Consider the following 27,471-nt stretch of genomic DNA (forward strand, 5'->3'; position numbering starts at 1 on the left):
GTTGTCAAATTTGAAATGTGCAAAAAAGGTTATTGTCAATTAGTTTTCTTATTATTTTATTGCGTGTGTTCTATTAATACACCAATTATAAATTTTAAAATTTATTTTAATTGATTTTTTTTAAAATTAATCCTACAAATATCAATTATAACAAAAAAAAAATTGAGAAAGAAAAAAATGACAATGTGTAGAAAAATCATTCAAGCTCGAGCACAAAAAATCGAACATACTACTCTGATCAACTGACCTAAGTCAAAAGCCAATTTGTTTGGATGAGAGCAAATTTGAGTGGGTCTAGAGATTGGGGTGCAAAGTCCACACTTCTCTAGCTCTTACAAATTGGGTCAGTCCATTCAGCAACCTCTCTCTCTCTCTCTCCCCCTCTCTCAGACGAAAATTCAAATTCTAGCCTTGCCATGAGAGATTATTGGGACTTCCTACTTTTTTGTTCAATCAAGGACCATGTTTGGAACAAAGTTTACAAAGGGGAAGGCAAATTGATTTCTCAGGGCGGAAGATAAGTGTTGACTGAAGCAACGTGGCAAGCTATACCCTATTATACAATGCTTTCGGTTACTACTTTTCAAGTAGAGAAACTTGAAGAAACTTATGCACGTAAAGAACTGGGCACTTCACTACTTCAACTGCAATGTTAGAGGTCACTCGTATGGATGCTTTATGTATCAGTTTGATAGGATTAGCAATTTAGCTGCAAAAACATAAACAATGTCTAAAATGCACCTGCCAATAGTTATATATATATATATATATATATATAGATATATAGATTACAATAGTACAATACAATACGCAGGTAAATACAGCAGCTAGTAGAAATTAGAATCATCAATCTCAATCAGGTCAGCAATAACACCTATGACTTCGATCAAAACCTTGGCATGCCCTTGACTGCCCCGCCGTCCCATTCGGTGGGAAAAGGTCGCAAGAGAAGCGCGTCAGTTCGGAAGTATCCAGTCCAAACAACGTAGTATTATACCTAAAAAAACCCAACAGCTTCAGCCACAGGCTCCCCGACCCATAACAACTTGGGGAGGTGGAGGAAGAGGAGGAGGAGATGATTATATCGTTGGCCGCGTCGGTTCCGATGTACGACCTCGCCATTACCACCGAGAAATCAAGAGTGATCTGGTTCATCTTACTTACATAGATGGGAGGCAACGGCGCCGTTCCCAGCTTGAGATTGCTGTCGCTTTCCTTGTCGTCGACGTCGCCGTAGAAGATATCGGCTTGAAGGTTCTCGTAATACAAGTCCAGCTTCCGGTTGGGATTTATAGCAACCAGCGTCAAGTCCCACGTGGCGGTTAAGTAGTCGCTGCTGGATGTGGCGGTGAGTGGGCACGGCGACACGGCTACCAAGTCGACCCGGAACTCAGGGAATTCAGGGCTGAGCTTCGCGTCACGCAATAAAGTCCACGCCAAGGCTGTGAAGAGAAAGATTGCCAATAGTGCGGCGAAGCAGAAGAAAACAATTTTACAAAGCGGCCCGGCGGAGGAAGACTTTGCCATTCCCATTCGATCCGTTAATTTCACTATCCTATAGCCTTATTCTGCAGAAGCGATCAGACCAACCGAAGGAGAGAGAGAGAGAGAGAGAGAGAGAGAGCGAGAGAGAGAGATGGGGATGGGATTAAAGCAGAGGGTGTTGAGCATGTAAATAGATAGGTGTTTCCAAAGCCTAAAGTCGCAAGGATTTCCAGTTCCAGTTGAACTCGGAGTTTACTGTTTACCCAACATGACCACTCTATTTTTATAAACCTGTTTGGGACCAATTTTAAATAATCTAGTCCTACCAATTTTAATACGCTTTATACCCGTTTTTTTATTCTTTCTAAAACGTTAATATAATTAGTGAGGTTGCTCTCTCTGTCCTCTTGCGATTCTAGCTAGGTATCGTTCGCAAATCTACTTTTCATTGATATCGCATCATCATCTCAACCTGTGTATTTATTGAATGTAGCCAAATATTAGCCCTTAATTTTAGAAATATTTGTTTTTATAAAAACTTGTAAATATATTTTAAATCTCACTTGAATAGACACTGATGAATCCATATTATACCATATATTTTACCCTAATCTTAGTTATAATTTATTAGTTTATTTAGATGAATTTTGATACTTATTATGTATTTTCAATGTAGAACATTCGACTTCTTCTGAAGCAAAAAATGATCAAATAGATGAATTTTGGAGTGATTCCAACTGAAGGATGTTCGTGAGCCTTTCGAGATGATTGTATCAAAGTTTCATATTTTTCTACTAAACCATTTGACCGTGACGATGAAATAAAGACCCAGCGCGCAATGTTTTTGTACGTTTTGGGTATTTTGAAGGTCAAGATGACATATTTTGAGGAAGATTCCTTTTGAGGATTTGTTAGGGACGTCTCAAGCTTTAAAAAGAGATATTTTGGGACCAAATCAGAGTTGATTTGGTCGGTCAAAAGTCTGATTTTTTGAGAAGTCCGAATTTCAGTTTAAATAGGAAACATTTTATTTCCTAGTTATCTTATTCTATTATGTTTCCTAGTTTTTAGAAGACCTTTCCTAGGTAGGATTTTATTTTGTAATAGTATAAATAAGGCTATTTAGCCATTAGGAAGGGGATCAATTTGGAGAGATGCATTAACTTAGGAGCTTTTGACAATTCAAATTTATTTTCAAGGTGTTTTCTATCTATGTTCTTAATAATATTTTGTTTTCTACGTTCTACAACCATCCTAGATCCTACGTATTCTAAATCACACGAGTTTTCATCACTTCATCATCGAACTTAGGTGGTGATTGAAGGCCAGTAGGACGTCGGAATTTGGCATCATCATGAAATTCAGGAGGTGCTAGTGTTTTAATTAATTTTGGATATTGGGGAGGATTTTGAAACCGAGGATGGGGTGAGGTTGAAGATGAAGAGAGAAAGAGAAAAGTGGATGGGTGAGCCTAGAGAGGGAAAAGGATCCTCTACTTTGTGGGGATCCTAGGGATCTCCACATCCTAACCGTTCATCATATATTGTGCAGTCAGTTTTCATCATATACTATTTGTGTTAAATTTTAAATAAAAAAATCAAATAATTTCTGATCGTACGATACACAATGAATGATTAAGATGTGGGGATCCCTAAGATCCCCACAATTTGGATCCATATGGGATCCAAATCCCATAGAGAGAAGCATGTTTGAACTCTTTTATTGTGAGCCGTTTAGATAAAAATTCAACGGCTTAAAATAATCCGAAACTAAGGTCAGCACTTAAGGTCTCATCTTAAAAAATAAAAAAAAATAAAAAAAAGCAATAACATCATTCTTTTCTATTGGCTAAAATTTACAAATTTTATCACAAAATATTATCTCAAAAATAGCAACACGACAAGTCATCTTGTAAAAATTCAAAACCAACCACGGGCGATATCTACTAAACGCTATTTAAACTACCCTTGATATCAACTAAAACTTTTAATCCTTTGAGTAAATTTAAGGGGGACAGGAACAACCTACTTCACCAAATTGTGGTATGAAGCTACCAGATTGAAAGAAAGAAAAACAGTTATATTACTGGATAGAAAATCAAATTTAGAGCTTTATATTATGGATTTGGATCCCATCTAGATTCTCGTTATGAGGACCTAAGAAAATCAAGCATGAGCAATACCCAGTAGTGGCACGCCTGTAATCAAAATCAACTATTCAAAGTTCACGTGGCCTTCTTGTAGCCCTAAGTGCAATCTTTGAATAAACAATATTACCTACACTAAGAGAGCAGCAGAGTGAGTTAAGCATCATCATGAGCTAATAATAATGTGGTTTAAATTTGTTGTTAGTAAGAATCAAACATAAAACATCTCACTTATAAGTGAAGAGGAATATCACTATATCGTAATACTAAATGGAAGCTCTAAGTGCAATCTTCAAAGCATTTGAGAATCACACTCGAGGGAGATTTGTGTTCACCACCATCTCTCCATTCAAACTACCTAGACAACGACGAGGAGTAGATACAATATTGCAACAAAGGTATGCTCAAAACAGTACAATGATGCTTAAACATAGTCCTACTCCTAACTCCTGCAAGGTTCGGATCTCTTGCCGTTCCAAATAATAAAATCTTAGTGGGCAATTGAACTTACAAAAGTAAAAATAGACCGCCAACATCCAACAAGTTGACCTCAGGAATTGGAGAGAGCAGCAAAGGGTTTACAAATGTATCATATCACAAGCCATGCAAGCACTCTGTTACATGTATTTGTTCGGAAGTCGGATTGGCAACATGTAACAGGCTTTGTCTGGGTTCAATTCCTCGATTCCTTGATTCCTACCCATTTGAATAATTCCTCGAGCCGTTCTTGGTTGGACCAACCCGACTTCCGACAAATCTTTCTAGCAAGAACCACCGCTGACAATAATTTTGCTCAATTTGACAAGATTAGTAGTGACAATCAAGTCTCAAAATAAGACATAATTAACAAGAAAATTTCATATTAGAATGCTCCATCATATAAAATTTAGGATTTAAAAATTCATGCTAAGCTCTAAAAGCCTCAAAACGGTGCCAAATACTCAATTGACACCCAACCTTGCTGCAATTCTATCGACTAGACAGGTACAACACGTGCCATATATTAGGGTGGATATGCACATCCATAAGCTACCGAAAACCACTCCTGCACTAGTAAGAATATCAACATCACCAAATCCAACACCTGTTATGGTCACAACTGATAGATACGTAGAGTTCTGTAAGCTCAGATTCGCTGTGTAATGAAACCCAAACATCCCCATCAATACAAAGATAAATGGTGCCACCATTGGAGCTAACAACTCTACCCACCTTACAAAACCGTCCGAATTATCTCTGCTGATACCAAAACACAATAGTAATCTTACTACTAGATTAAGCAAAATATCGCATACGGACATCAAACATACTTCCCCCCAGTAGCTCAGAAGCACATAAACAAAATAACTCAGTAATCCCACGAATACTTTCCCCCAAGTGGTATTTGGAACTATATCGCCATAACCTACTGTTGTCATTGTTTCCGCCGTGATAGCCAGTGCTAAAACTAAACGTCGTAACATTCTCCCTTTGGTACGGTCAATAAAATCATGCCTAAACCAGAAGCATAATAATAAAACTATAGCATATATACCTGGCCAGATAAAGGCTTCCCAACGCTTGCAAGTTGGTGGTGGTGCTAGAGGTGGAGGTGGTGGAGTAAGTAGTGGAGGTGGAAGTGAAGGTGGAGGTGGAAGAATTGGCCATCGAAGTGGAGGGAAGTGTGGAAAGGGTGGTGGTGGTGGTATTGGTAGTGAAGATGGAAATGAAGGAGGTGGAAGTGGTATAGGAGGAGATGGTGGTGGTAGAGATGGAGATGGAGGTGGTGCTATAGGTGGAAGTGGTGGCCATCGAAGTGGAGGGAAGTGTGGAAGGGGTGGTGGTGGTAATGGTAGTGAAGATGGAAATGAAGGTGGTGGAAGTGGTATAGGCGGAGATGGTGGTGGTAGAGATGGAGATGGAGATGGAGGTGGTGCTATAGGTGGAAGTGGTGGCCATCGAAGTGGAGGGAAGCGTGGAAGGGGTGGTGGTGGTAATGGTAGTGAAGATGGAAATGAAGGTGGTGGAAGTGGTATAGGCGGATATGGTGGTGGTAGAGATGGAGATGGAGGTGGTGCTATAGGTGGAAGTGGTGGAGGAAGTAGTGGAGGTGGAAGTGGTGGCCATCGAAGTGGAGGGAAGCGTGGAAGGGGTGGTGGTGGTAATGCTAGTGAAGATGGAAATGAAGGTGGTGGAAGTGGTATGGACGGAGATGGTGGTGGTAGAGATGGAGATGGAGGTGGTGCTATAGGAGGAAGTAGTAGAGGAAGTAGTGGAGGTGGTGGATGTGGTATAGGCGGAGGCGGTGGTGGTAGAGATGGAGGTGGTGCTATATGTGGAAGTGGAGGAGGAAGTAGTGGAGGTGGAAATGGTGGAGGAAGTAGTGGAGGTGGAAGTGAAGGTGGAGGTGGTATCGGTGGAGGTGATAGAGATGGAGGTGGTGCTATAGGTGGAAGTGGTGGAGGAGGTGGAAATGGAGGTGGTGGATGTGGTATATGCAGAGGTGGTGGTGGTAGAGATGGAGGCAGTGCTATAGGTTGAGGTGGAAGTGAAGGTGGAGGTAATGGTGGAAGAATTGGGCGTCGAAGTGAAGGTGGTGGTAGTGAAGATGGAAATGGAGGTGGTGGACGTGGATGTGGTATAAGCGAAGGTGGCGGCGGTAGAGATGGTGGAGGCGGTGGTGGAAGTGGTGGTGGAGGAGGTGGTGAAGATGGAAGTGAAGGTGGAGGTGGTGGAAGAGGTGGAAATGAAGGTGGTGATGGTGGTGGTTGTAGAGGTGGAGGTGGTCGAAGTGGGAATGAAGGTGTAGGTAGTGTTGGTGGAGGTGGAAAAGGAGGTGGTAAAGGTGGAGGCAATATTGGAGGTGAAGGCGGCGGGGGTGGAGGTGAAGGAATTGAAGGTGGCGGTGGTGGTGGTGGAAGGATAAGTTGAAGGAGGGGACCTACGGGCCTATTCTCAAATGGCACCGCGGGGAAAGGCAAGGGGTAAAAAGTGGTGGCGATGGACGGCAAAAGAATGGTCGAGGCAAGAATTACAAAACGAGAAATTGTACTGCGCAGGGTGATCAATTCCGTGTTGCTCAACCTCACCTTCATCCTGCTCATATTGATCATCATCACCTTTAAAATGGAACCATAACATTCCTCCGCTTCACAACCATCTCTACATTGCAGCAAGCAAACACAAGCAATCAAACCCCATTAAACAAACAAACCAAAAAAGATGATACCTTTCTAACATCATGATCGGTCTAAGATATTTCCAGTGAGAGACGGAACAAATTACGACATACATTTAAAACAAGATACACAAATATTCAAGCTGAAAACTAACAAAATAACAATACCCATTTAAACAAGATACACAAATATTCAAGCAGAAAACTAGATTATGGAACGACAATTTACTTTGCTTCATATAAAACATAAAAACAAAATATAAATTATCTCTACTCCCCCTCACTCCCATTTCCAGAAACAAAAGGGGAAGAAATTATGGTACAAGAAAGTGAAGCGAAAAGTGGACTATCCTTTTTGAACATTGTATTAAAATGCCAAAAATTACATTAAAAACGTACCACTGGAGCTCTTCCCTCGGGAATGAGGATGAATGAGGAGGTGAGCTGAAGGAGGACGAGTAGAGCTGAAGGAGGACGAGTTGAGGAGGGGTTTTATACTGAGATTTTTGCCGGGTTTGAGTTTGTACGGGTACTGTAAATAATCTCTCCAAGAATTTTAATAAGGGAACGGGTGGGTAAAGTTGGGCGGGCCGGTAAGAATTGCGCGGGCGGGCGGGCGGTTGGATTTTTGCTTATTGGATTCTGAATTTGGGCCATTGAATTTTGATCTAAACGGCTCACAATAAAAGGGTTCAAACAAGCTTACCGTAGAATTGGGTCCTCCACTCTATACATTACTTTTGTCTCTCTCTCCCATCTTCAACCTCACCCCTTACTCATTTTCCCCCCTTTCTTCCCCACCCGGGACAAAATCTCAAATTAAAAATCCGCCCCAATATCCAAAATTAATTCAAAAACCGTCCCAATGTCAAAATAATTTATGTGTTATAGTCATAAGGCCAATTTAGTCCCCGTGTTTTCTATTTGGCTAATTTAGTCTTCGTGTTTGTTTATGTTAGCCAAACAAGGACATTTCATTCAATCTCTTTTTAAAAAGTCATAAGAAAAATTATATGAGATATAATTACCATTTTTCTTTATAGAAAATGAAAATCAATGAGAAATAACACATATAAGAGATAAAACTTTCAATCTGAAAAATTATTATGTTGTGACTTAGAAAAGAGAGGAGTAATATTAGGGAGCAGGTCGGGGAGTTGGGAGGAAAATAAATTTTCTTTTAATTTTTAATTTTATTTCATTTTTAAATATTTTAAATCAAATAAATAATTTTATAAATAAGTTTATATATATTTTTTATAGAAATTAGATGGAAATGTTCTTAATTGGTTAACAGTGATAAACACAAGGATCAAATTAACCAAATTGAAAACACATGGACTAAATTGATCAAATGACTAAAATACAGAGACCATTTTAACATTTAAGCCTAACCAATAACTCTCTCACTATTAAATTTCTCATCATTGTATAAATTTTTTTGTCCATACTACCCACGTGGACAACACATGAACCATTGTAGATAGTAAAAAAATCATCATTTTGACCTTCTTAGATGAGTCGTTGATAAACATAAGTCAATAAATTTTAGAAGGCCAAGTATTTACCATTAATATCCAAAACTTAACACCCAATTTTATAAATGCTATTTTTTATAAAACTTTTAAATATAACAGAAAACTCACGTGAATAAACCTAAATATCTTCAAAATCTAAAACCCATTTGCACAGAAAAGCTAAAACATATCTCTTCTACATTGTTGTTCAAAGTGCTAGGCCGCCCTCGAAGCTGGTCATTTAAACTTGTGCAAGTTTGATGGAGAGGAAATTCATGGAGCCCATGGATACCTGACAGATCAATTTCTAAATGATCAAGTGAATGATTAAACAGACCAATATGGTGGATATATGCAGAATTGTTGTCGATTTGCTCTGGAAATCGTTGAAGCTGTTGTTATTGAGATATGAAAGTGTTGGGCCTTTATCTGGCCAATTCATTAAACAAATATGGGATCTTGCAATATGATTGAGCCGCAGATGAAGACAGTCGGAGAAAAGAATGATTGCCCTCAGTCCTGTACCCATGAGAAACGCTTTTAATTTGCTCCTCATGGTTACGAGTTACGACAAGGAAGATAGGAAAAATGTTGCAGCTGAGGACCGCACATATCTTATTGCTTATGGCTAACCCAAACTTTTCCTTATTGAAAAAACAACTTAATTTTTGTAAGATCTCACATCGTTCCGGGGAGAGGAGGTGATGTGGCTTATGGGTGCGTTTGGTACGCAGACGGGACGAGACGGGACGGAACGGGACGGGACGGGACGGAACGAAGGTGTAATTTTTGAAAAAGACATGGGGTATATTTGTCTTAAAATGGTAAAACATTGTGTTCCACAGACGTGGAACAAACCCGTTCCAGGGGGGAGGTGGGACGCAAAAACACCCAAAATCTGTCCCGTGGAACAGCCCGTTCCACCCATTTTTGGCGCACCAAACGCGGGACGGAACGCCTAGTCCCGTTCCGTCCAGTCCCGTCCCACGTACCAAATGCACCCTATATTACATACCCACATCCCTATAGTAAGATGCGTTTTGGGTGGAAGCCCAAGAACAAATCCGTGAGGACATGGCACAAAGCAGACAATATCTTACTATGCGGACTGAGATGTGACAATTTATGTTTATTTGATTTAAATTTTGGTATTTAAGTGGATTTTCTGTCATTTTTTAAAACTTTTATAAAATGCGACATTTATGAAATTATGTGTTGAATTTTGGTTATAATAGATAAAAAGATAAGAGTAAGGGAGAGGGGAGGGGTAGGAAGGAGATTTTGCGCCTGAGAGGTGTTGTGCAAAGGAACGTAACTGACTTTGTAATTCTAAATTGACGATTATACCCCTGTGTCCACGTTGGCTCCGGCCATGTACCCCGGGACTTTTTTCTGTTTAACAGAATGAAACGCTCCTTCGATTGCGTTTCGATAGCGGTCGGCGCCTCCTCGTCGTTGCCGCCGTCCTAGAGGGCAGTGTTCTTAACTAAAGCTGAACGCAAGCAGTTAGCCCTCCAACTACGCCGAGAGGAAGCGGAACAACATAAAAGCCAACAACACCATCATGCCGTCCCGAAGCCCTTCAATTCCGTCCCCGCCACCGCTTCTGATCGAGAGCGGGAATCGGAGAGGCGGAATCGTGACCGAGGCTCGGAATGGAACCGTGATCGTGAACGTGAAGAGGAGGCCAAGTAGCGGGAGCGAAAGAAAGTGCAGGAAGCAGCCGAAGAAGCGCGAGAACAAACCCGGCGAGAAGTTCCGGCCCAATTTCGATTGGGATGGCACGGAGGACACTTCTCGTGACATGAATCCCTTGTACCAAAACAATCACGAGGCGCAACTCAACTGTTTCTTTCCTGTCGTATCGTATGCAACCGGAGCCCTCCCCTTCGTCTTCTCAAACTCCCGAGCAGGCAATTTCATATTCGAACTGAATAATTTAACGAAACCAATTTGGCAATTTGGCAATGATAAATAACGATTTTTAAGAACAATTAACCGCAAAAACATAAGAGAGTTGCCAGACCCACCCCGTTGTCTTATTTTCCCACCTACGTTATATTTACATCCACTATAAAACGTCAAAAAATTAAAATGTTATTTTCCCACCCAATATTATAACCCTTAATATATATATATATATATATATATATGTGTGTGCGCGCGCATGTAATTAGAAGAAAAGGGATGAACAACGTCACTGGTGTTCCAAACGGATGAACAACCGCAAGGATCCAAAAGAAGAAAAGGGCAAACAAAAGAACTCCCAACACAACATCTCCAACAAATGCTAGGAATTCTCATAGGAAAACGTGAAATAAATTGCATTCTAACCTAATGAAAACGAATTCCATGAATTCTCTTAGGAAAACGTGAAACAAATTGCACCCTAACCTAATGCAAATTCAAATAAAAAGTCACAGAGTTATGCTTCAATTATACGATGTCGACAAATCAAGATGACCCACATAAAATTATCTTTTACCTCTTCAAAGGAAACATAATCATCTACTTTTTTTCATAGAAATATCATCTTCTAAGTTCATTCTTTTTGCTTTCTCTGAATGATTTTGCTTTTTCTAAATGAAAGGAGATGAGAATGATGAGTTAGGGTTTAAGGGAGACAAATCGTCTAAACATAGCGTGAGAGCTATCACACCCAAACTTTTCTTTTTTATTTTTTATAAAAGAAAAAAGTAATGCAAAAGGGGTAACTAAGGTCCTTATTAGTCATTTTACAAATTGATAAATTTGTAATTAAAAAATTCATAAAAATATGGGTGGAAAGATAAGACATTGGGTGGGAATAACAACTCTCAAACATAAACAATTAAATAAATACAATGTCTAAAATGCACCTGCCAATAGTAGAATACGCAGGTAAATTACAGCAGCTAGTAGAAACGAGAATTAACAATCTCAATCAGATCAGCAAATACACCTATAAATTGGACTAAAATATTGTCATGCCCTTGACTGCCCCGTCGTCCCATTCGGTGGGAAAAGGTCGCAAGACAAGCGCGACAGATGGACACCAGCCGCTGCAAACAACGTACTATTATACCTAAAATAACCAAACAGCTTCAGCCACAGCCTCCCCGACCCATAACAACTTGAGGAGGCGGAGGAGATGATTAGATCGTTGGCCACGTCGGTTCCGACGTACGACCTCGCCATTACCACTGAGAAATCAAGAGTGGTCTGGTTCATCTTACTTACATAGATGGGAGGCAACGGCGCCGTTCCCAGCTTGAGATTGCTGGCGCTTTCCTTGTCGTCGCCGTAGAAGATTTCGGCCCGAAGGTTCTCGTAGTACAAGTCCAGCTTCCGGTTGGGGTTTATGGCGACCAGCGTCAAGTCCCACGTGGCGGTTAAGTACTCGCTGCTGGAGGTGGCGATGAGTGGGCACGGCGACACGGACACCGAATCTACCCGGAACTCGGTTAATTCAGGGCTGAGCTCCGCGTCTTGCAATTCCGCCCACACGAAGGCTGTCACGAGAATGATTGCCAATAGCGCGGCGAAGCAGAATAAAACAATTTTACGAAGCCGTCCGTCGCAGGAAGATTTTGCCATTCCCATTCGATCTCTTAATTCACTATCCTATCCCCTTATTTGGCAGAATCGATCGGAGTTCGAAATTGTTCGACCAACCGAAGGAGAGAGAGAGAGAGAGAGAGAGAGAGAGGAGGGGGGAGGGATGGGGATAGGATTAAAGCAGAGGGTGTTGAGCATGTAAATAGGTAGGTGTTTCCAAAGCCTAAAGTCGCAAGGATTTCCAGTTCCAGTTGAACTCGGAGTTTGCTGTCTACCCAAAATGACCGCACTCTATACGGACTCGCTGTTTGGCACCTAGTATAACAGTGACAAGACACTGGATAGTATTAGTATTACGCATCAATTTTGTAAATTAGCAACTGGATTAAACTAGGGTTGGGTAAATTGGCCACTGGATTAGATTAGGGTTGGCCCACGGGTTGGATTGGGTCGTTTTTGGGCCAAAACCGAAACCGAAACCAAACTAACCTTATCGGTTGGGCCAAATTTTTTTTGTCAATTGGTACGTGACCGGAAACACGATGTCTTCTATGTAGTACGTCCAATATACCAAACCGGTGTCATAAATATGGTTTTTGGTCAGGGAGATGCACTTAAGCAATAAATAATGAAACTTGTAGAAGCATATCATGTAACAAGACAAACACCAAGTAACCAAAGTAACATTCGTTAACTTCTCCTAATTGATATCAACTCATAATTGAGGTTTTGTGCTTATTTCTCGTCGAGCACGGTTCAATGAATGCGTGACAACTTTCGGAATATTTTTTTTTATGATTTTAACGTATTTTGGACCTTCTGTATTATTTTATTCATTATGTGCCATGTGGCACCTTGTGAGTCATTTAATACAATTTTTCTCAAGTTGTTTACCATCAAAACGATGAGCACCTCGCAACGAGTCTATAGCAACTTCAGGAATATTTATTCTATTCTATTTTTCTATTTTATATGAAGTTCTCAAATTATATATATATTTTTAGAGTGGTGATATTCCCACCCCGGTGTCAAATAATGGTGGGTGGGGAAATAACATTTTACTTTTTTTAATTTTCTATGATGGGTGGAATTATCATATGGGTGGGAAAATAAAATATTGAGATGAGTCTAATAGCACTCTATTTTTATTCTTCACTACCACGTGGTAGTTTCTTGGCCATCACTAGGGTTTATTTGATAACATCTCACAAGCGATCATCCAAAGCAAGAGTATCATAAAGTATCACAAGACTTGCATCTTTGTCAACAATACATAGACTAACATATAATGTTCTTAAATCTTTAATAAATTTCTTCTTCATTAAAAAAAAAAAAAATATATATATATATATATATATATATACAGTTATTAAGGGAAAATTTTATTTGAACCTATGTAACTTCTCTCTACACTCAACTTACTATCTACACCCATATTAATTTTTATTAAAATTAATATCTCTTTAAACCCAAAGTTATTACCTAAACTATCCTCCCAAACCCAGTTCAAAATGTAAAATTATCTTTACACCCATTTATAGCATTTCCCATGGCTGCAAATGCAAACTCCTTCATGTTTCCATAGTCGCCATCCCCGACACATGCACATACGCATACACATGGTCTCTCTCTCTCATCACCAACTCCAAGTAGTTACAGTAGTTGTGCATCAAATTCAAGCTGTTAAGTGTTTGATGCTTCAGGGATGTTCAGTCCAAGGACGGAGTTTTCAAGAAATGGGTTGTGTAATTGCGTGAAGAACGAGCAAGCAAGACCAAGATGGCAGCCAAGAGGTCCAGCAGTACCAATGGTTGTTGGAGCAGTAATGATGAAGCTCAGGTGTTTCAGTTGGGGGTGGAGCGGCTTTATCTCGGAATGGACTTGGGTACTTCCGGTGCGAGGTTTGCGCTGATCGACATGCAAGAGACTATTCATGCTGAATGAAAGAGAGAGTACCCCTTTTTTTTCTTTTTTTCTTTTTGCTTTGAAGAGCTCCACAAACACCAACTTTTGAATTATGTGTTATACGATGCTTAAGAAATCTCACCTCAGCTGACTCAAAGTGCACTGAAAGCTTGCAGTTGGAAACTAACACTTTTCTTTTCACCTTGTCTGTTGCAACTCCTTATCAACAACTAATGTTGCATAGACGATAGAAGCACCTTCCTAGGACTAAAAAAAGCTTGTTTTTCTTTATAAAGTTATAGGGTTTTAGCCGAAATGAACATAAAATAAGCAAGGAGTCATGGTGGGGTTTAATTACAGTGTGAGGGTTTATTAATAAATTTTAGTTTCATTATTAATTTCATCTTGTACTTTATGGTAATTATGCAACAGGGTAAAAAATACAATTAACATCTGAAATTTAAATTGAGTGTAAAAATAGATTACATAAGTTTAAATAAAATTTTCCGTTATTAAATCTTTCCAGCTATCATCCGAGAAATCCTAAACAGTGTGAAAGTCATGCAACATGTCTAAAACCATCCTAGATCCTACACATTCTAAATCACACGAGTTATCATCACATCATGGAACTTGGGTGATGAATGAAGGTCAGTAGAACGTTGGAATTTGGCATCATCATGAAATTCAGGAGGTGCGGATTTTTGAATTAATTTTGGATATATGGGCGGATTTTGAATTTGAGATTTTGTCTGGGTAGTCGTCGTCCTCATCTTTTTGAAGGAGGAGGGGGAGAAAGAGGGAGAAAAAAACGAGGATGGGGTGAGTTTGTTTGAATTCCTTTATTGTGAAGCTGTTTAGATAAAAAATCGCCGGCTTAAAATAATCCGAAACTCAGGTCCGCACGTAAGGTCTGACATAAACAAATCAGTAATAGCATTAAGTTTCATTGGGATTAGACTTGATAATTATCTACACGACCTATTAACATGACACGAAAATAATTGGTTTCGTGTCAACCCGATAACTAATCGAGTCATTACCGGGTCACCCGTCAATAACCCATTAATAACGGGTTTACATGCAGGTAACCTTGGGTAATCTGTTTCAACCCGTTAAGAAAAAAATTATTTTGATAATTTTAAAGTTAAACTACTAAAAAAAGTTATAAAATACAATAGTCATAGTGTAGATATTTTATATTAAATATGTATTATTTATTATTCTAAATAAGTTTAAAAAATTAAATTTTATTTATTTATTTTTATTATGATTGTTTCTTATTATCATTACTATGATACATTTTACTTGATATGTTGTCTAAATTTACAAATTTTGTCACAAAATACTGTCTAAAAAATATCAACACGACAAGTCATCTTGTGAAAATTCAAGACCAACCACGGGCAGATATCTACTAAACCCTATATTTAAACTACCCTCGATATCAACTAAAACTTTTAAGTCTTTGAGTAAGAGACATTATATTCACGTATTCCTAATTACTTCTTCTACACTCTTTTAATTTTTAATATTTTTTTATCAAGTGTTAGTGGTGTGTCAAAAAAGATTAAAAAAATCAAAAGGTGTAGGGGAAGTAATTTGGGATGTGTTAATATAATCTCAAATTTAAGAGGAACAGGAACTTCCCACTTCACTAAATTGTTGTATGAATGAAGCAAACCGATTGAAAGAAAACAAAAACAATTATATTACTGGATAGAAAATCAAAATTGGAGCTTTATGTTATGGATTTGGATCCCATATGGATCACATTCTACCTCTTCATCGACATCGTATATCGTGCGAACATGAATCATTTTGAATTCTTTTTATTTAAAATTAAATACAAACAATATTGAACGAAAGTTGGTTGCACGATAAGCGATGAACGGATAAAATGTGAATATTCCTATGATCCTCACAAAAAGAATTTGAAAAGGATCCTCATCCTTATTATATGGGTTCTATTTGCTTATCAGAGAGTTGCATAACAACACAAGACCAATTAACAAAACAAAGCAAAAGAAAGGTTTATTTGGGAGAATTGGATACACATCGGGAAGATTGAAACCAAATGAACAAAAATACATAAATCGAATTTATTGCCGAAAAATACCGGAAGATTGAAAGGTGGCGGTGTTACCTATCTAGTGGTGATGGTGGTGGTTTAGGACAACAACCAAATGCCAGGAGGTGATGGTGGTGGTCTTCGTGAAGGTTCAGGACACATGGATGCGCTTTGTTGCAAGAGGTTGGATAGGAGGCGAAGGTGGTAGTTGTGGTGGTGGTGGTAGTTGTGGAGAATGATTTGGATTTCGAATTGAAATTGGCACTAGAGTCGGTGTTCGCGATTGGGTTTTCGAGAATTCAATTAATTTTTGGATGTTGGGGCGGATTAGTAATTTGAGATTACACCTAGGGTTTCAATTTGGGTTGGATTAACATGAATTCGTTCATCCCCAACTCGATTTCAAATACAATCGGGCGGGTTAGAATAAGAAAAAAATCCGCCCAAACCCAACCCGATCTCAACCCGATCATTTTGAGTTGGGTTGGGTTGATGTTTCGCCTGCCCATATCAACCCAAACCCAACATGATTTTGAGCCCGAATTTGCTCATGCACCTGGTACCCTTCCCACTTCATACTGTATAAGTTATATATAAGTTTTGAAATGACTATACTTGAAGTTTATTGTCGGTTTTCATATGGATAATGAATGACAATGTTACTTCTACATTTTCTTTTGTTTGAACATGTTTTCCCCTTGCCCCGAAAAAAAAAAAAAAAAAAAACCTTTACTATGATTAGGGGAGAGGGGAGGGGATTCGAACTAATTACAATAATTTAGGGTGAAGGGGAAGAATTTCGAACCTGGAATGTGTAAATGAAATTTTACCTAATATTAACGTTGTTCTATTCAAAATTTAAAAATTGTGTGAAATAAGGTGTTATAAGATTGAACTCGATAAAATTGAGCGAACCCGAACCCAACCCGTATAAACCCAAACCCAATTAAAACCCTTACCCGACTAAATCAGCATGAACTTGAACCGAACCCAAGCCTAAATGTGAAAGTTGTTGGACTGGAATTGATTTAACCATCCAACCCGCCAAACCAACCCGAGTTGCAATCCTACTAAAACCTCCTTTGCTAGTTCCTGATCATATGCATCAAACAAGCCCCCAAAAGGGTACCCAGGCCCATGTAATTGGTGGTTCCATTGGCATGCTAAATATCTAGGCCCAAAATATAAGTAGCCCGGCCCACAATTGGTGGTTCCAATGGCATGAAATGAATAACATTACTCTTTAGAATTTACTTATTACAATTTGAGGCACTGTACCTCACTTATTCACTACCAAATCTTCCTCACTTATTCACAGCCCGGCCCAAGCACGCAATGCCACTGCCACAATCTGTAAAACTCCAACGCGCAAGATGAAATTTAAAACACAATCACAACAAGCCCACTTCAATTTATATCATCTAAGGTGGTATATAAATGTGGTATAAAAACATGGTATGAATAGCATTACTATTTAGAATTTACTTATTACAATTTGAGGCACTGTACCTCACACACTTACTGCCTGCTCAGCTCCCCCTCCTCAGGAAAAACTCCAACTTGGTATGGCTTTTTACTTAATTTTTTTGCACTTATATTGATAATTTTTATCTTTTGGGAATGGGTATTCTAATTTGTAGAAATTTGTATGGTAATTTGTTCACGTTTGGTCTCTGGAAGAGGGACAGGGACGAGATAGTAGAGATAGAGCTAGTGAATGGATTGTTTATCTTATTTTAACGTTGAAAATTTGTATAGTATTAGACAATATTAGGTTATGGCTTTAGGGTTTAAACAGGAGTTGCAGCAATCTATTGCTCAATGAACCAAATTACAACAATAGACAGGAGTGCATACTTTTTTCATAAAGCTAGGCCAAATTAGTTATGTAATCACTTAAAAATTATTGAGAGCAGGTGAGTTGTGTTTGAGGGAAGAGTCGCTCCCTGGGTTGTTGTGGATTGCCTTTCTAAGCATCAGCTGAACATAATCTGGAAATTCTATCCTTACTGGATGAGATTTGGATATCTAGTATTGTTTTTTTCCTTTGTAAGCTTGAGCTGGATTCCCATAACAACCAAGAAAGCTGCCAACATTAGGATTGGATCTAGTCTAGTCTAGCTACCGTCTGCTTTAGTGAGCCATTATGGCCTAGTTAATATGGCAGTCCTCTTGTCTGGAGTCCCCTTTCTTCCTGGTTGGATTCCACTATTGTACTCTTGTATTTGCTTTTCCCCAATTTTGTTGTGATTTCACATGCTTATAAAGATCCAGTGTTTTGTTTGCTTTTGGATATTAACTGTTGCAAGCAAGAGTTGATTTGTCTGTGCTGCGAATCCGATGCAAGACTCAACTGTTATTCTTATCGCCATGCGGTTTTATTTTATTTTATTGTTTTTAGTGCTGGATTTGAAGCAATGTCAGTTTTTCAGTGCATAATCAAGTTTAAGCCTGTAAATGTTATAGGTGGAGGAGCTATGCATCGCCAAAGTCGAGCCATCGGAGGTGGTGGAGAAGGGATAGGGGGAAGAGAGGGGAAGAGAGGGGAAAGAGGTAGGTGCAGTAGGTGGCAGAAGTTGGGCGTGGAAGTTGTTTAGTTGGCCAGTCTTGTCATCGCAATTTACATATTTTTCTTTTTCTTGAGTGTAGACTTTGTTGATTTGAATGAACGCCCTCCGAGTGAACACCGTACTAAGAAATCAGTTAAGGCACTATTCCTCGTGTCTGAAACATTGGCCGGTGCGGGTTACGGTGACATTGTCCCCAACACCGAGCGGGCGAAGTTGTTTGTTGGATTTGTGACCAAGTGGACAATACCTTTCGGCTAATAAAATAGAATAAGAAAAAGGGGGACATCATTATGATGTCTAGCCCTTGATTTGTGGCTTTTACAAAGGCAAAGAATATGTGGCAATTATGGTTTTGTTCTTTTGTTTATTATATGTTTTTTGGTTATGCCTTTGGTGAAGGGGGAGCGGCAGTAGATGAGAAAAAGGGAGTTGTTTGTTGACAGCTCTAATCAGTGAGCAGAGGAGAGAGCATTCGGCTCTCCCATTTGAAATAGAGTTGCTGCTTTCCCCCTTGGTTAGTGATCACTCAATCAAAGATATTTGTGCTACATGTTGTGGCTTTTGGGAGAGAAGGAATTTGGTATATGTTTCCATTTTCTCCATTTGTTCTTTGTTTTAGTGAGAGCTATTTGGTGTATGTGGGATTTGGGTTTGAGAGTTAAAACTCTATTTGTAATCTCCTTTTGATATTAGTGGAATTTCCTCGCCGTCTCGGAACTGGATGTAGGCTTACGCCGAACCAGTATAAATCCTTGTGTCTTTTGGATTATTTGTCTTGTCATATTTTACCGTATTAGCCTATTGGTTTCATATTTGACGCTTCCGCACAACAAGTGGTATCAGAGCTCTGAGTTTCGACTTGGGGCTTTGTACTAATATGTCTATGAAACCTTCGAATATGTCGGTGAAATATGATATTGAAAAATTCAATGGGAGGAATGATTTTAGCCTGTGGCGGGTTAAGATGCGAGCTGTGCTAGTTCAACAAGGGTTGCTTAAGGCGCTACAGGGTGTGGAAGCCTTACCACAAGATTGGTCTGCTGAAGAAAAAGAAGACGCTTTGAATCGAGCACATAGTGCAATTATGTTATCACTATCTGATGAAGTTCTTCGTGAGATGGAAAATGAAACTACTGCAGCTGGTTTGTGGCTTAAGTTGGAGAGTATATACATGACCAAATCCCTCACCAATCGTTTGTATTTGAAGCAACGTTTGTACACTCTCCGTATGACTGAAGGTACACCTATTCAAAACCATCTTGATGAGTTTAATAAGGTTATTATGGATTTGAAAAGTATGGATAATAAAATTGATGATGAGGATCAATCTTTGATTTTGTTGTGTTCTTTACCTCCTTCGTATGCGAATTTTGTTGAAACTTTGTTATATGGGAGAGATTCTATTTGTATGGAGAATGTAAAAGCCGCTTTGAATTCAAGAGAGTTAAAGAACAAAGTATTTGGAAATTTGAATGATTCTCATTCTGAGGCTTTGATAGCAAGAGGCAGAGATAGGGAATATGGTTCAGGTAGTAATAAAGGAAATTTGAGATCGAAGTCTAAGATCAGAAACAACACATGCAACTATTGTCGCAAGGAAGGGCATTGGAAAGTTGATTGCCCAAAACTGAAAGATAATGCTGGTGCTAGTGCGAATGTCGTCGATGACGACTTCGACTTTGTTCTATGATGACAGTTGGCTACACCAGATCTGAAATATTAAAAAAAAAAAAAAAGGAATCTGGTGTTGTGGGTACTCTTGAATCTCTTCGCTACATATGGAGATTTAAGAGTTTGTAAGGATTCTTTTGTTATGTTGTGCTTGTGTTTTGTCAGTTGCCTCTTCATTGTTTTTTGTTTGTTTTGGATATTGGTATGGTTTTGCCTTTTGGTAAAATTGTATTCAGTGAGGACCAATTTGTTGAGTTCTGCAAGGTTTTGATAGTGAGACACCTAATGCGGAACATTTGTGTGGAACCCTCTTGTAGAAGGCAAGTCATATGCTTTCTAACTTTGGTCTATGGACATTTGGTTGGATTTGTTTGCCACTGCTATTTGGTCTGTTGGTCTCCATCATCTGCAATTAGTTTTCTTGAAGACTCCAGTTGAGGTATGGTTTTGGATCTCCTGCTGATTATTTGAATTTAAAATTTGGTTGTCCTGTTGGTACTCATGTGATGATGGTAAACTTGAGTGAAGGGCATATTTTTGTATGTGGTATGTGAGACCTTGTTGCCAAATTTGTAATCAGTTTTGACTTGGAGAATGTGTCATGCTATGTGAATGAGTATATTGGTGCAGTTTAAGACCATGGTGTTTGTGAGCAGGTGGAGTTCGTTGTGTGTCCAACTTTGGTATGGTGTGCTTGATCTTTTGTCGGTGACATTGAAGAATTTCAGTTCTTCGTTTGAATCACTTTTGTTTTTTTAATCAAGGCACTTATGATTTGCAAATTTGGAGAAGACGGTAGAGAAATGTTCACTTTCGTTGGCTTTGGTACAGTTTGAGTCGAGGTGGAAATTGTTATGAGCACTGGTAAGTTTGGGGAATTTGATTTAGTTCCCGTTGGTTTTAGTTTGTACTTTGGGTGTTTATGGTGATTGTTGATTCGATTCTCTGTGATGCTTTCGGAACTTGGTCAAGGTGGAGATTGTTGGATTTGTGACCAAGTGGACAATACCTTTCGGCTAATAAAATAGAATAAGAAAAAGGGGGACATCATTATGATGTCTAGCTCTTGATTTGTGGCTTTTACAAAGGCAAAGAATATGTGGCAATTATGGTTTTGTTCCTTTTGTTTATTATATGTTTTTTGGTTATGCCTTTGGTGAAGGGGAGCGGCAGTAGAGGAGAAAAAGGGAGTTGTTTGTTGACAGCTCTAATCAGTGAGCAGAGGAGAGAGCATTCGACTCTCCCATTTGAAATAGAGTTGCTGCTTTCCCCCTTGGTTAGTGATCACTCAATCAAAGATATTTGTGCTACATGTTGTGGCTTTTGGGAGAGAAGGAATTTGGTATATGTTTCAATTTTCTCCATTTGTTCTTTGTTTTAGTGAGAGCTATTGGGTGTATGTGGGATTTGGGTTTGAGAGTTAAAACTCTATTTGTAATCTCCTTTTGATATTAGTGGAATTTCCTCGCCGTCTCGGAACTGGATGTAGGCTTACGCCGAACCAGTATAAATCCTTGTGTCTTTTGGATTATTTATCTTGTTATATTTTACCGTATTAGCCTATTGGTTTCATATTTGACGCTTCCGCACAAGTTGGGCGTGGAAGTTGGGCGTGGAAGTTGTTTAGTTGGCCAGTCTTGTCATCGCAATTTACATATTTTTCTTTTTCTTGAGTGTAGACTTTGTTGATTTGAATGAACGCCCTCCGAGTGAACACCGTACTAAGAAATCAGTTAAGGCACTATTCCTCATGTCTGAAACATTGGCCGGTGCGGGTTTCGGTGACATTGTCCCCAACACCGAGCGGGTGAAGTTGTTAACATCCTTTTTTATTTTCTTCGTCCGTTGGATTTGGTGCAATTCAGGAGGAATTTTTTTGGTGTCTATTTGTGAAGGTTTTCTCAAACGATTTGGGTTTTGTGGTGTGAGTGAGGACATTTTCAGGGTAGTGATGGCAATAGCGGCACCTGCTGTGTGTGTGGGAGAAGTGTTGGGTTTCACTTGTTGGAGAAGCTGAGTTAGGAGGATGCTTTGTATTTGTCACTTGTTTCTGTGACCACTGTTGGCTACGGTGAAATTCCAGTAAAGACAGCAAGCACTAGGGTTTTTGCAAGCATTTGGATGTGTTTTTCCACAATTATCTTTATCAAATGTCTGACATACCTAGTTGTTAGAATTATGAGAACGTTTGGAAGAAATTAAGGTTTTGACATCCGTAGACTCTGACTCTTCTTCTGGGTGCTAGTGTTTTGTTAAGGAAGCAGTTTGTGTAGATGGAACCAGACTTTTTCGAGTCCTTATGTGTTACGTTATATCGAGTCATTCTCATGTAAAGAAATTCCAAATCACATTTAATTTTCATTATCAATTACGGTTTTAGTATTGTTTACTTCTTTTAGAATAACTTGTTTTTATCAGTGTTCTAAAAAACGGCCTAGGCGGCCGCCTAGGCGCTGGACGCCTAGCAACCGAGGCGTTTTTGAGCAAATCGGGAGGAAAAATCGGGTTGGGCCTAGGCGGCCGCCTAGGCAGGCTAGGCGGCGCCTAGGCAGTCTAGGCGGGCTGGGCGGCTAGGCGGGTTAGGTGGGCTAGGCGGACCTAGGCGGCCCTAGGCGGTCCTAGGCGGTCCTAGGCGGTCCTAGGAGGTTTTTTTTATTTTTTATTTTTTATTAATTGCGTGTTTTTTTCTTTTTTGGTTTCATGGTGGTATACTTATGGAAATGGTGTATCTAATTTGCAAATGATGGATTTACTACAAGTTCATCCAATACTTATGGAAATAGTGTACCTAATTTGCATTTTATCATTATTTTATTATCCATACAAGTATAGTTTTTTTTAGGTGTCAATATGCATTTATTTACAAGATATACAAGAAATTTACCTAAATCCGCCTAGGCCGCCTAGGCGCCCGCCTAGGCGCCGCCTAGCCGCCTAGGCGCTAGGCGCTAGCCCGCCACCCGACTAGCGCCTAGCGTTTTTTAGAACCTTGGTTTTTATTATCAAAATGTTGGAACCAAATTTGCGAAAATCATAGTCCCTCTTTGGGACTCCCACATGAAAGAACTCGGTAAAAAGCCTTTTACTTGAGGGAAAGTAAAACTACATTGGAAAAAAAAAAGGAGCAAGGAAAATGACGTTTCCACACGCCCAGTAAAAACATCCCAGTAAACAAACAAATCCCCCTCCATGCCATGAACACGTTGCAACACACCAAATGGAAATGTAATTTTTAATTCCATCTTTTATATTTACTTTTTTAAATACTGTAAAATCAAATATTAATTGAATAGCGGGTCTTATGGAAAACTTAAAATTCTTGAATGAATGCAATCAGATTTTTAGACCATCTCCAAAGGCTAAGTGGAATGTCGCATAATCAAATTTGAAAGTAGAAGAAACTTTAACTGATATGTTAATATGAACCTTTTGTTGTCAAATTTGAAATGTGCAAAAAAGGTTATTGTCAATTAGTTTTCTTATTATTTTATTGCGTGTGTTCTATTAATACACCAATTATAAATTTTAAAATTTATTTTAATTGATTTTTTTTAAAATTAATCCTACAAATATCAATTATAACAAAAAAAAATTGAGAAAGAAAAAAATGACATTGTGTAGAAAAATCATTCAAGCTCGAGCACAAAAAATCGAACATACTACTCTGATCAACTGACCTAAGTCAAAAGCCAATTTGTTTGGATGAGAGCAAATTTGAGTGGGTCTAGAGATTGGGGTGCAAAGTCCACACTTCTCTAGCTCTTACAAATTGGGTCAGTCCATTCAGCAACCTCTCTCTCTCTCTCTCCCCCTCTCTCAGACGAAAATTCAAATTCTAGCCTTGCCATGAGAGATTATTGGGACTTCCTACTTTTTTGTTCAATCAAGGACCATGTTTGGAACAAAGTTTACAAAGGGGAAGGCAAATTGATTTCTCAGGGCGGAAGATAAGTGTTGACTGAAGCAACGTGGCAAGCTATACCCTATTATACAATGCTTTCGGTTACTACTTTTCAAGTAGAGAAACTTGAAGAAACTTATGCACGTAAAGAACTGGGCACTTCACTACTTCAACTGCAATGTTAGAGGTCACTCGTATGGATGCTTTATGTATCAGTTTGATAGGATTAGCAATTTAGCTGCAAAAACATAAACAATGTCTAAAATGCACCTGCCAATAGTTATATATATATATATATATATATATATATAGATATATAGATTACAATAGTACAATACAATACGCAGGTAAATACAGCAGCTAGTAGAAATTAGAATCATCAATCTCAATCAGGTCAGCAATAACACCTATGACTTCGATCAAAACCTTGGCATGCCCTTGACTGCCCCGCCGTCCCATTCGGTGGGAAAAGGTCGCAAGAGAAGCGCGTCAGTTCGGAAGTATCCAGTCCAAACAACGTAGTATTATACCTAAAAAAACCCAACAGCTTCAGCCACAGGCTCCCCGACCCATAACAACTTGGGGAGGTGGAGGAAGAGGAGGAGGAGATGATTATATCGTTGGCCGCGTCGGTTCCGATGTACGACCTCGCCATTACCACCGAGAAATCAAGAGTGATCTGGTTCATCTTACTTACATAGATGGGAGGCAACGGCGCCGTTCCCAGCTTGAGATTGCTGTCGCTTTCCTTGTCGTCGACGTCGCCGTAGAAGATATCGGCTTGAAGGTTCTCGTAATAAAAGTCCAGCTTCCGGTTGGGATTTATAGCAACCAGCGTCAAGTCCCATGTGGCGGTTAAGTAGTCGCTGCTGGATGTGGCGGTGAGTGGGCACGGCGACACGGCTACCAAGTTGACCCGGAACTCAGGGAATTCAGGGCTGAGCTTCGCATCACGCAATAAAGTCTTGTATTTGTACGAAATCTCGCACGAGGAAAAAACCCTCCACACAGGAGAGAAAAACCTCAAGGCACACAGCCAATTTCACTAAAAACTTAGGGACATAATACAAGACTCAATTGATACTTTCTTACACCACAACAGAAGCTTGATCAAATACTCTTGTCTTGTAGACCACGTCCTCTTCACCTTCTCTTGGATGAACACCGATTCACGTAGGTTGATGATCTTCCTCACAGGCAAAGCTTACACAAAGTTCATGATGAATGAATGATGTGTTATGCTCTCAAACTCTCACCTAGATAAAGCTAAGAACCTAACAGTCTTTTGTTCCTCCCCCTTGACCTTATAAAACAATCTCACAAATATCATTAGCGTGCAAAAGGTCTTCCATAAAACTCCCAACACAACCCCTTATATACTAGGTTAACTCCTTTGCCTGATAAACAAAGAGATTGGCCTTAATTAAACCTCTTCCTTATTTAAGACTGTAGATTTGAATAGACTCCTAGAATCCCACACCAAATCAATCTTTAATAGGGAACACAAATCCTATATGAATGCAAATGATTCTTACCAGAAAAAAACTTTGCCGTGTAATATTGATCAATCATGCTCCTCATTTAACGCAAGCTCCAACCTTTGCAAGTTATAATTAATCCTAAGACTAGGAAATAGCCAACTTACAGACTCTTTACATTTGCTAGGAAATAGCCAACTTAATTACCCTTTCAGATAGGATTAGCAATTTAGCTGCAAAAACATAAACAACTAAATAAAAACAATGTCTAAAATGCACCTGCCAATAGTTATATATATATATAGATTACAATACAATATGCAGGTAAATACAGCACAGCAGCTAGTAGAAATTAGAATCATCAATCTGAATCAGGTCAGCAATAACACCTATGACTTCGATCAAAATCTTGGCATGCTCTTGACTGCCCCGCCGTCCCATTCGGTGGGAAAAGGTCGCAAGAGAAGCGCGTCAGTTGGGAAGTATCCAGTCCAAACAACGTAGTATTATACCTAAAAAAACCCAACAGCTTCAGCCACAGGCTCCCCGACCCATAACAACTTGGGGAAGTGGAGGAAGAGGAGGAGGAGATGATCAGATCGTTGGCCACGTCGGTTCCGACGTACGACCTCGCCATTACCACCGAGAAATCAAGAGTAGTCTGGTTCATCTTACTTACATAGATGGGAGGCAACGGCGCCGTTCCCAGCTTGAGATTGCTGTCGCTTTCCTTGTCGTCGACGTCGCCGTAGAAGATATCGGCTTGAAGGTTCTCGTAATACAAGTCCAGCTTCCGGTTGGGATTTATAGCAACCAGCGTCAAGTCCCACGTGGCGGTTAAGTAGTCGCTGCTGGATGTGGCGGTGAGTGGGCACGGCGACACGGCTACCAAGTCGACCCGGAACTCAGGGAATTCAGGGCTGAGCTTCGCGTCACGCAATAAAGTCCACGCCAAGGCTGTGAAGAGAAAGATTGCCAATAGTGCGGCGAAGCAGAAGAAAACAATTTTACAAAGCGGCCCGGCGGAGGAAGACTTTGCCATTCCCATTCGATCCGTTAATTTCACTATCCTATAGCCTTATTCTGCAGAAGCGATCAGACCAACCGAAGGAGAGAGAGAGAGAGAGAGAGAGAGATGGGGATGGGATTAAAGCAGAGGGTGTTGAGCATGTAAATAGATAGGTGTTTCCAAAGCCTAAAGTCGCAAGGATTTCCAGTTCCAGTTGAACTCGGAGTTTACTGTTTACCCAACATGACCACTCTATTTTTATAAACCTGTTTGGGACCATTTTTAAATAATCTAGTCCTACCAATTTTAATACGCTTTATACCCGTTTTTTTATTCTTTCTAAAACGTTAATATAATTAGTGAGGTTGCTCTCTATGTCCTCTTGCGATTCTAGCTAGGTATCGTTCGCAAATCTACTTTTCATTGATATCGCACCATCATCTCAACCTGTGTATTTATTGAATGTAGCCAAATATTAGCCCTTAATTTTAGAAATATTTGTTTTTATAAAAAAATTTAAATATATTTTAAGGGCGTGTATTCAATTGAAAATTTGAGAGACTTTAATAGATTTATAAATCCATGAATTTTTATGGAGTTTAATTGATTTGTAGAGATTTCATATAAAATTTTGATTTAATTTCCTCGAAATCTCATGGGAAGAGGTGAGATTTGTGGATGCTTAAAATACATTACGAAATCTCTCCAATTCCCTCTAATTCCTCAACTTTATCAAATTCTTTAAAATCAATTTCTAATTGAATACACATGGAATGTTATAAACTTCTTAAAAATCATAATTGAATACATCCGAATTTCTAAGGATTTTAATAAACTATCTTAAAATTCTAATTGAATACACATTGAATTTCATAGAATCACTTAAAATCCTAATTGAATACCCCTAGATTCATTAAAAGAATTAAAATCCCTCAAAATCCCAATTGAATACACCCCCTTAAATCTCACTTAAATAGACACTGATGAATTCATATTATACCATATATTTTACCCTAATCTTAGT

The 27,471-nt window shown here is 39.2% G+C and overlaps 1 protein-coding gene across 2 annotated transcripts; it reads right to left on the minus strand.

Annotated features, from left to right (window-relative positions):
* Window positions 1-789: 789 nt before the first annotated feature.
* LOC126583843 (uncharacterized) lies at window positions 790-26,688 on the minus strand. 2 transcript variants are annotated; one of them, XM_050248381.1, is made up of 2 exons: window positions 26,068-26,688; window positions 790-1,114 (listed from the first exon to the last, which is right to left on the minus strand). In XM_050248381.1, the coding sequence occupies exons 1-2, from the start codon at window positions 26,484-26,486 to the stop codon at window positions 862-864; spliced, it is 672 nt and encodes a 223-aa protein (XP_050104338.1). In that variant the 5' UTR covers window positions 26,487-26,688; the 3' UTR covers window positions 790-861. The 2 variants fall into 2 exon arrangements, with proteins under 2 accessions (XP_050104338.1, XP_050104337.1); XM_050248380.1 differs by lacking the exon at window positions 790-1,114 and adding an exon at window positions 24,300-24,607.
* Window positions 26,689-27,471: the final 783 nt, after the last annotated feature.

The sequence above is a fragment of the Malus sylvestris genome, chromosome 9 (genome assembly GCF_916048215.2).
Source record: "Malus sylvestris chromosome 9, drMalSylv7.2, whole genome shotgun sequence".
In the NCBI taxonomy this organism is placed as follows: domain Eukaryota; kingdom Viridiplantae; phylum Streptophyta; class Magnoliopsida; order Rosales; family Rosaceae; genus Malus; species Malus sylvestris.

What these genes read in the sequence shown, in the direction of transcription:
- LOC126583843 (XM_050248381.1), bottom strand. Translation starts at nt 26,486, where the DNA reads ATGGGAATGGCAAAGTCTTCCTCCGCCGGGCCGCTTTGTAAAATTGTT. An exon ending in TTCTCGGTGGTAATGGCGAG is followed by an intron (nt 1,115 to 26,067) that starts GTCGTACGTCGG and finishes GGTAATGGCGAG; the next exon opens with GTCGTACATCGGAACCGACG.